Raw genomic sequence first — 10913 nt, 5'->3', positions numbered from 1 at the left:
TCAATAGAAGGAAACAAGGGAGACGTTTTCATGATACAAGCAAAGTTGAGCAATTTTATGGTTACGAAAAATAGTTTAGTGACTTTATTTTAATAAAGTGAAAGTTGAGACAATCCGTGGAATTACCCCGCTTGTACCTAACGGGGGATTTCCATTGCTAAAATAAGCGTAAGAATGACAAACCAGACATCATTATGAATTCTTAGAAGTAAAAAGTGCCATCAAAATATTATACCGATGCATAAATATGCAGTCAATTTTCTAAAAATACATTGAAGAAAGAACAGAGCTGCTATCTTCAGTCCACTTTTTTTTAAGCCAAAAGTGAAGAATGAAATTCAAAAAACATTCATATCTGGCACTCATACATTCATATCTGGCACTAGAGGAGGTCAATCTTAAGTGTTGGAAGCTACTGCTAACGGACTCCCCCTCGTATAGAAAGGATAGGCAATTGAGAGAGAATAGGTTCTTTCCAAAGAAATCAATAATCTAATTAAACTGGTGCAGCGAAGAGATTTTCAACAGACAACTTGAATAAAGCTTGTAACACTCAAGACTATAAACAATGGCCGATTAATGTCCTTGATTATGTGGTGGAGGCCCTGGCGGCAGTGGTGGAGGCATTCCAGATTGATGACCAAAGTTTGATTGCATGTGCATTCCAGGTGTGTTTGGATTTCCGGATTGCTGTGAAGGCAGAAAAGAAAAAGGAAAAGAAAAGTAAGTGTCATGTAACTGAAGAAATCAACAACTCCAAAAAGCAAATTTTTAAGTTATAAAAATCAGAACAAAGGTTCTTCATATTCAATAGTCAGTTAAACATTAAGAGACCGAGAAAGTAAATTATCCAATGATTTAGTACCAAGAAGATCTAAAAACATAAAAAAGGAGATAATTTATCCAGGGTGGGCGCTTGTAAAGGTACACTTTGATCTTCCTTGGTTTCAACATTTCACAGGCACAATAGGTAAAATTCCTCCATAATCATTATTGTTCTTTAAATCACTAAGCAGAAACAAAATAAGGAAATGAAGAACAATATGGGTAGACCAAGTTTCAGCATGGGCAATCTAATGAATTAAGTTTTGGCAGGAAAAGAAAAAGTTTTTAGAGAAGAGTTCATTAACCGCCTGTCTCCTGTGTAAATACAATCAACAGCTAAGTAAGCCTTTCCACATTACAGGGTAATTTGAGTGGGCAATTTATTTTTATTCTGATAATTGGGATATCTCCAAGGGTCAGTTGGCACACGGTTCGACACTCGATGGATAATGGACTCATCCCTATATCCTTCTCCACTTAAATACCAGGCTTTTGTCCACGTTAAGGTTTCAACTTGTGCGTCTAACCCATCTGTCAGGGATAGCACTCTTACCACTAGACCAAAGTACTGTGGGCAGTTTGAATAGACATTTTACTCGCTAAAATAACATTCCCTCTCCCAATTTTAGTTCACACGACATAGATAGTCTTGAGAAAGCCCAAAGGTCTACAACAAACTGGTCTGAAGATCCTAAACCAAGCAACTACTCATAAAATGACCTCGAGAAGAATGTATTTGAGTAAAAAAGGTAGGATGAGGTCCCTCTCAATTAAGAATAGTTTTAGTGTCCAAACTAAGAAAATGGGATGTGATGCACTACACAAAAATGTTTAAATGAATATGAGATGATCAGGATGATTAGCAAACATGGACTTGAAACTGGTGTTCAAAAGTCTCAAATGAACCTTATGGGGTTGGTTGCTGGAAGAGCATAAGCTAAATATATGTGTTCTCTCAGCACAAAAAAGTAGTAAGAATGGCCAGCACATGTTTTTGGAGAGATAAGTGGTTGGGCATTAGAAGCATATTTTCCCAGAAATAGCCAAGAACCAGACCCCCCTCCTCTCCAACACAGAGATGGAAACACATCTCCCTAACTTCTTGAAGAACTGATTCCTTTTTGCCAGGAGAAGGGGGAACTTTCAGTTAAGGTTGCATATAAACTTCTTGGCCCTCAGAATCTCACATTGGCCTTGGGAGCTTATTTGGAAAGTCAAATTACCTCCTAAAATTAGTTGTCACTGGACAGAATAGCTTGACCCAAGATAACCTAAGAATTTTCATCTTAGGTGCTAATGTGTTTGAATTTCACACAATTTAAGTTGTCCAGTTGGCAACAGAGTTATGGAATATGAACTTTTGGACTCAATTGGATCATGCCACAGAGTTCAGGGATGTTTTGAAAGCTGGAGTTGCTGGAAAGTTGATAGCACCATTTGGACTCTTTTAGAAGAATGCTTTGATGGCTTTAAAAGCTAAACATAAGTTGGACTTTCTTCCCCGACCTGAACTTTTAACCTGGACTTTTTTTATCCCTATAAGCTTCTTGAAGTCTGAGCTATTAGCTATAACTGGACTTTTTTATTCATCCTAGCTATAACATTCATCCTGAATAGTCCTTCGTCATTCTTCCCAACTTTTGAAGGATCCGACGCGCACCCGACGACATTTTAGGAGAGTCCGAGTAACTTAGCAAGAAAGTGCCAGGAGTACCACACTTTAATGTTATTAAATGATGGCAAAAGAATATAAAGGAAAGAGTAATGTTATGGCACAGAAATTAGCAACACTTCCTCGATCTGTAAACATCAAGATTAATGTTCTAAACAAGGTCATATAATGATCTTTTGAAAGCACACGAGATGCCCCAAAAACTAGAAAAGAAAAGGCAGCACAAATAATTTATAGTTGACAGTGAAAGAAGTTTCAAGGAACTAACCCCACAAGCCAATGAAATATTGAACCATCATAGCTTCCGCTGACGAAATATTCTTCATGAAAGGGATGCCAGGCCAACGCTGTCACAGTTAAATGAATTTAAACAAGCAATTAGCCAGTATCACAAACAGATGGAAGTTGACCACAGAAGTGTGGTGGAGGAAAAAGACAATAAGTGGAGCAAAAAGAGTGTTTATTATCTGAATGAATAAAAGAACCACCAAAATTATTGCATGACACAGATAGTAGAAAAGGCTAAACGTGATTAACTCTGAATTTTATCATGAATAACAATTGAGCCACTACCTCCATTTATATCATTCACTTTTTCACTGACTTGATCTGAAATTTCTTTTTCTAATAATACCTTGGTGAAATTTACTGAATAATATCAGCATACTAACTGCAAATTTTCATCCGGCCCATAACCTGGCTGTTACATGACATGCTCGTGTTGTGTGCATTGCATAAGATATATATAAATATACAGAAGAAGAAGGTAATTATTACATGTGACATCCTTCTGATGCCCCCGGAATGACTCAAGCTCTTTCATAGCCCTTATGTCATAAAGCTGAAATGAAGCAGCAAGTTATGAGGGCAGAATACAAGCACTTGCACACAATTTTTTTTATTTTTTTTTTGAGAATGGCAACACTTGCACACAAATATTTGTCTCGACAGAATAATCATCTACACTATTTGCAGGTATTCCTTCATTAGCATGTGACCAAAATTCATATGTATTCAAGCTTTGTTCATTTCTAACCAAATAAGAAAAGGAATACTGCAAGCAGAACCAGAGAAGCAGTAAGTAGCAATGCACTTGCAGTAAAGAAGCAGTTGCAGTTCAAAACCGAGCTAAAATTGCTATCTTGTTGCTACCAACCCACTAATAAGAAATTTTAGCAAGCCTTCCCAAACCCCATTGTTACAGATCTCAGCAACTTCAAGTTGATCCTTCTCTTTTTTCCTATGCTCCCATATTTTAAACACTTTTGATCTTTGTGCATCATTAATGAAAGCATTTGACTTGTCAAGAGTAAAAGAAAGTACAGCATAAATCAAGTTTTTGCCAGCTCCAGAAAACATAGTAAAACATAGTAATTGTGCAGATATTAAAACAGATACAGAAACATAGGTACAATTGACCTACCTATAATTGGGAAACATAGTAAAACAGATACAGAAATAAACCACATAGAATCACCAACAGATATTAAATCTGACCAAGAGCCAAATTCTTTGATTGCAATTGTGCCCTTAACTAAAGCTATACAGAATGTACCAAACAAAAAACATGCGTCCAGATTTTCCAGGAACCGCAAAGGAAAATATCAACTATCACGTTCAGTTTACCTTGCAGACAGCAGAGACATGTGACAAGAATGAAAGCCAATATATCTCGTCAACAAATTACTATAGGGTATCTGGTTCATTGCGGCATTGGAATACCATGAGCCAAACTAATTCCTTTTAACTTTCCACATAGAATATCAATAGTCGCATCATCGGGCTTAAGACCTTTGTCAAGCATCTCATCATGCAACCTAAATGCCTCTTCTAAATTTCCCTCCTTGAAGTGTCCAGCAATTAGTGTATTATAAATCAGAACACTAGGAGTCTTATTCTTTTTATACATCTCCTCTAAGACCTTGTGTGCATTCTCAACCTGACCTTTATTGCAAAGACCTTGTACAAGAACAGTATATGTGATGTCATCAGGCATTATACCCTTTCCAATCATCTCAGTGTACAAATCAGATGCCACAACTATTTTTCCATCCTTCAAAAGCCCATCAATCAATGTGGTGTATGTTTCCAAATCACATGGAATGCCTTCATTGATCATCCTCTCATGCAAGACTAGTGCTGCTTCCATATTATTTACATTTCTAAAACCACTTATCATGCTGTTATAGACAAATAGGTTAGGAGAGAGACCAACTTGACGGATTTCATCAAAAAGTTCAGAAGCATTTTTCATATCTCTTCTTTTGCAAAATCCATCTATAAGAACAGCATATGCAATGACATCTAACTTAATTTCTCTATTTCTCATCTCATTCAGCATTTTTAAAGCTAGATCAATGTTATTGCTTTTGCATAACCCATCAATCAAAGTTGTGTAAGTGACAACATCTGGGGAAATCCCACTATCACACATCTCTCTATAAACAGCTAATGCTGAGCTGACATCATCTTCCTTCAAAAATCCATCTATTAGGCTATTGTAAGACATGCAAGTTGGAAGAAGATCTACTGTCACAATATTTTTAAGAAAATCTTTTGCCTCCGACGTTTTTCCGACTTTAGACATACCACTGATTATGGTATTGAATGTGTAGTCAGTAGGGACAATTCCTGAAGAGCGCATTTGATCAAACAAGTTGTCAGCTTTATCAGTGTCACCTTTTCTGAAATACCCGTCAATCAAAATGCTATAAGTTACAACATTAGCTTTCAAATGCCTTTCCGGCAACTGAGAGAACAAATCCAATGCTTTGTCCATATTCCCATTTCTGCAATTTCCAAGAATCATATTGTTGTACGAAGTTATAGTAGGTAAAACTCCATTATCAACCATCTGATCCCATACTTTTTTAGCTCCATCCATTCGACCCTTCTTACAGAACCAGGCTATTATACTATTGTAAACGAAAACATTAGCCGTCCCTGAATTTATTGCCTCATCAAACACATTCATTGCTTCATCTAACAAGTTAGCACTCAAAAATCCCTTTATTAAAGAATTTTCAACAAAAGCATTAGACTTAATACCTGCAAGTTTCATTTGCCTGTAAACTTCTACTGCTTTTTCAATATTCCCATTTTTACAGCAACCTTCCATTAAAACTGCAAATGTCACCTTGTTCGGAGTGAGTCCATACTCGACCAATTTGTCAAACAAATCCAAAGCACTTGATAAATTGCCCTGGACATGATACCCTTTCATCAAACTTGTTGCAACCACCAAATTCATCGGATGCCCCTTCCTTAGCATTTCATCTTTGAGCCTTAATGCCTCAACCACATTCTCTTGTTTTATACAAGCCGTAATTATGTTTGTATACGTGCCGTCTGAAGGAACCCAACCCTTGCCTTTCATTTCCTCCAACAACTCCAATGCGAAACTTAGATTTTCCTCCTTACAAGCAACATAAACACAAAGGGTATACAATCTCGCGTCAAGCTTAATCACCCCACTCTTCTTGGCCTCCTCGAAAAGCTTCAACGCCTCGTCCGGTTTCTCTTCTCTGAGACAAGCAGACATCAAAATATGCACAGTTCGACAATCATAACGGGTCCCCCTAGACACTATATCAGTATACAAATCTCGCGCTACACCAATCATGTCCTGCCTCACCAACGCCTTTAAAAGCTTGTTCACAGTCGGGACCCACAGCATTATATCATGTTCAACCATCCCATTAAAACAATCAATAGCATCACTCAATCTATTAACTTTCACACAACTATTTATCAAAAAGTCAAAAACTCGAGGGTTTGACTCGAATCCAAAACTCTTAGCACAATCAACTAAACCATTAAAAACAACAGTAGCAGATGGACTGGAGTCACTAGAAGCATAATAATCGAGCAAACGACGAGCTTTATGTTGATGCATTGTAGAACTTACTAATATGTGAAGCATAACAAAGAAAGGGTCAGATTTAGTATGTATAAATCCCCTTTGTTGCCCAGCAGTTTGAAAGTACCTATAAGCTGAATCAGGGTCATCTTTGTAACTCAAAAGAACATCAACTACATGATTCTTGGTAAACCCAACATCTTCTAAATGGTTATTATCATCAAAAGGTGCATGCTTTTTAGAAATTTGAGGGTTTAAGATGGGTTTTTCAAGAGAATTCAAGGGGGATAGTTCAAGAATTTGCGTTTGTTGATTTGTTAGTGAGTTTGAGGTTGAAGTAATGCATAGATGGCGTCTACAAAAGAGAATTAACCATGGAGGAATCTGTGAAGAAGGAGGAAGCAAAGGTTTCATTTTTAGCTAGTTTGTCAGCACTATAACCCTAAACCAGTTCCACCATCACCAAGAATGACAAGCTTAAAACTAGGATAATCGACTGTTTGCGGATTTGGAAGAGCCTGCAGATCCACAAAATATTCACACATTAAACCTAAAATCTTCCAACCATACAAATGGAAGCTAGAAAAAATTAAACAGGAGCAAAAGTACAAGACACCAAGAAATCAGAAACAAAGTCAAGAACTAACCATGATGTTTTGGATAACAAAAATGAGAGAGAAATGGAGAATGCTGCCAGGGTTTTTGAGGGATTAGAGAGAGGCCAGTAGTTTGGCCCGAGCTAGGCCCGGGTCCAAATTGGCGTTGAAATTTTAATTTATAGATATTTTTTAAAATCTTTTTATTCTTGCTTTTTTATTTTTATAACATCAATTTGATATTTTGAAAGACTTTTAAAATATTAAAGGATAAAAATGTCTTTTGAAAACTAAAGGAAAGTATTTTCCATAGTTTATATATTAGATTTTTAGAAAAAAAAATCAAACATTTGAAAGCTCTCATTATTTCTATTTTACTTAAATAATTTGAGATTGAAGTCTCTGATGATCCAAATTTAGTTTTCATATGTTAAATTAATTTCATTTGCTTCTTTGAATTGAATCTATATTGCCTAACTTATTTTTTTACCAAAGATATTATAGTATTCAATTTATGTCAAAAATATTCGATGCACAAATATTGTAGCATGATGAAATCAATAAAGTTAACTTACAAATAAATATAAATAATTAAAAGCCTTGATATTACAAGAATTTTTTGTAGATATTCTTTCAAATTAAATCACAAAAAATTACTGAAAAGTCAATAGAATTAATTGTTCTGACTTTAAGCTTTCTTTGACATTCCAAAAGATGCGTGTTAAAAAATAACATTTTTTACTTTTTCTTAATGTAATAAACTATTTTATGAAACCTACATTATAATAACTTTTTCATGTTAAAAGTAAATATTTATCCTAAACTCTATAAAATATTGATTATCCGATAGTTTGCAAAATATTTTAATATTTAAAAAAAGGTAAAAATATAATTTTTATAATTGTCTAGTATTATTACTATTTGAAAATAATTGTATTTACTTTAACTACATTATTTTTTCAAAAAATTTCAGAATATATAAAAATAATATTTTATTGTTAATCTTTTAATATAGTAAATAAATTTTATGTTAATAGTGCAAAATATTTTAATATTTAAAAAAAAGGTAAAAAAAAATATAATTTTTACAATTGTCTAGTATTATTACTGTTTGAAAATCAAATTGTATTTTCTTTAACTACATTATCTTTTCAAACATTTTCAAAATATATAAAAATAACATTTTAATGTTACTCTTTTAATATAGTAAATAAATTTGTTAATAGTGTGCGCACGGAATTCATTTTTTCGATTGAGGCGGAGGGACTGTAATTTACATTTTTGAAGTATTTAACAACGATATAAGTTATTTATATTTATTTTCTTAATTTAAAACTTAATTCAAACTTAAGTGAAATCTCCATAAATTAAGTATGTTCGCCAGCATGTACGACATACGATTGTAGGGGAAAATTAAAAAGAAATTACTAAATGGAAGAATAAAAAATTAAAATAGCAAATGATTAATGGTAAATAACATCAATAATAATAACTAGTATTATCAGAATAATATTGTAATTCAATCATTAAGACTATATTAAGATAGAATTGAATGACATGATAATTCTTTATATATCTATAATAAATTCTTAAGGGAAAACATAATTTGAAATAAGTTTAATAATATTTCTACATAAAAGATTCAAATACGTATGAGTATGCTTTGTGGAGCCTCTATAACCTTTTCCATAACATCATCATTTTTAGTGGCATGAAAAAGTCCTTAAAGTTCTCAAACTTTTCCAAAATGTGTGAAGATTCACAAAAACATTAATTTTTCAATTAGGAGTGAAAAGAGTAAAAAAAAAAAAAAAAATCATGTGAAGACTACAAAAAATGGGTATTCTCCCTTATATATAGTAGTAAAGTAATGAAAAGTGGACAATAAAAATAAAAAGTAAATTTGGAACCTAGAAGTAATTAATTGAAAAGTTTGACATTAAATTGAAAACTTTTGTGAGGACTACAAATACCCCTTGATTCTCCCTTCTATATAGTAGCAATATAGTTGGGAGGAAGAGGGTTTTGTAAATCAGCGTTTTAGCTTTGGTCTGACGCGATTCTCTCAATCGTTGGATCAGTGTTTGATTCGTCGCCTACTGCAGTGACTTTCGCCTCACTCTCTCCAAATTTGAATTTCAAACCACACACATCTGTGTTATGCGGAAAGGAAAACAATACGCGTTATGCAATACTATTTCTGCCCCAAATTTAGCTCCCGTTTCGCCATAGATTTTGGAAGCAGGCAAACTTCTGCCTGAATAGGCCTAACTTTGCTACAAACTTTTGTCTTGCGATTTTTTTTTTTTTAATATTTGATTGAGCGGGTGTCCCAACCCGTAACCCATGGGTTTTAGGCAAAGGTCAAAAATTAAAATTTTCAAATTTGAGGGCCAAAAATTAAAGATCAGTGCCTTTGAAGGACATTCCACACAAAAAATTTGGTTTTTGTTTGGCCATAAAATTTTGACAGATTTTGAAAACAAATCTTCAAGTCTCAAATTCTGGCTCAAACATGTTTTTGGGCCAAGATCTTTTGGCCTTTCAAAACTTTTAAAAACTACCCCAAATTTTTGTATTATAAAAAAAGCCTCATCTATTTATGACCCAACTAATTCTATCTACCGTGTTCCTTCATTAAAGTCGTATCTATCAGGTTTCCATAGTTAAAGTAGTCCCTTCTATAAAGTGAACGAGTTAAGGTGTGCCCAAACAGTAGAAGAAGAAACCCTAGGGAAAATTGCTTTGCCAACTGTAGAAATCCGTTGCGAAGACAAAAATGAATCTTTGTATTTTAATTTGAATTGTAGTTGTTACTTGCTAGTAAGTGTGTTATTAGCAGTTGTTATTAAAATATCATATTCTCGTAGATAATTTGAGATTGGCAAGTATGTTTTGTATGGTTGGGTATTCTTGATAGTTTTTAGAACTTATGGGTATAAGTAATGTTTCATATTTTTCAAAACAAAAAGTGAAATATGTTTTGAAAAACTATAGCCAAACAAATTTTTAAAACTTGAAAAACTTCATCCAAATCAAGTTTTAAAAAAAAAAAAATGGGAATCTATGGCCAAACGCTTGCTAAGTGTCTTAGAGGGTATTTGGATTGGCTTATTTTAAGTGTTTATTGACTTTTAAGCTCTTTTCTAATTTTTGTGGTGTTTGCCAAAGATAAAAAGTGCTTAAAAGCATTTGCTTTTAGGCAAGAAAAGTATAAAAATAAGCCAAAAGCTGGGCATTCTCAACTTATGGCTTTTAGATTATACGCTACCTTTAAAAAGCCAATCCAAACACCCTCTTAGTTTGACCGGATATAAAATTTAAGAAATAAAAAGAGACTGTTAAATCTTGATAACGTGTAATGTACTAAAATATCTTTTGAATCTTCTGATTTTAGACTTGCCATATATGACGTTTGAATTATCAACTTACTAAATACAAAAAGAGACATTTTTTTCCTCTTTTTGGGATAGACAAAAAAAAAAAAAAAAGCACACTTAAATTGAGACGGAAGAAGCAATATTCTTTTAAGCAAATCTACTGAACGGGTGCCTAGCTATTTTTATATATTTTCTCAATAGAAAAACGTCATTACATAATGTAGCAAAATAAGAAAATGCATAAATGACTAACTTATGACTTATAGAATATCCTAACTTGGTATTTTAATGGAAATAAATAAAATATGATAAGCATCTAAACAAATACAAGAGCAACAACAATAACATATTCAGTGAAATTCTACAAAGTGAATTTTTGGGAAGGGTAGAGTGTACACAGACCTTACCCTTACTTTAGGAGGTAGAGAGGTCGTTCCCGGTAGACCCTCGGCTCAAGGACAAGCAATTCAAAGCAATACTAAAAAGGAAATAATGAAAGTGTGTAAGTCATGGCAAAATACGATAATCGAAGTACAAGAAACAACAAATAATAGCTGAAATATAAGGACAAGAAACTACAA

The 10913-nt window shown here is 33.6% G+C and overlaps 1 protein-coding gene across 1 annotated transcript; it reads right to left on the bottom strand.

Moving 5' to 3' along the window:
- Nucleotides 1-469: 469 nt before the first annotated feature.
- LOC132029746 (pentatricopeptide repeat-containing protein At3g54980, mitochondrial-like) lies at nucleotides 470-6785 on the bottom strand. The gene is made up of 4 exons (XM_059419083.1): nucleotides 4124-6785; nucleotides 3275-3338; nucleotides 2766-2844; nucleotides 470-690 (listed from the first exon to the last, which is right to left on the bottom strand). Exon 1 carries the CDS (start codon nucleotides 6768-6770, stop codon nucleotides 4200-4202), a length of 2571 nt encoding a protein of 856 aa, XP_059275066.1. The 5' UTR covers nucleotides 6771-6785; the 3' UTR covers nucleotides 470-690; nucleotides 2766-2844; nucleotides 3275-3338; nucleotides 4124-4199.
- Between the last annotated feature and the right edge of the window lie 4128 nt (nucleotides 6786-10913).

Source organism: Lycium ferocissimum, chromosome 9 (genome assembly GCF_029784015.1).
Source record: "Lycium ferocissimum isolate CSIRO_LF1 chromosome 9, AGI_CSIRO_Lferr_CH_V1, whole genome shotgun sequence".
Classification (NCBI taxonomy): domain Eukaryota; kingdom Viridiplantae; phylum Streptophyta; class Magnoliopsida; order Solanales; family Solanaceae; genus Lycium; species Lycium ferocissimum.
This window is presented reverse-complemented; position numbering and strand designations above follow the sequence as displayed.

What these genes read in the sequence shown, in the direction of transcription:
- LOC132029746 (XM_059419083.1), bottom strand. Translation starts at nt 6,770, where the DNA reads ATGAAACCTTTGCTTCCTCCTTCTTCACAGATTCCTCCATGGTTAATT.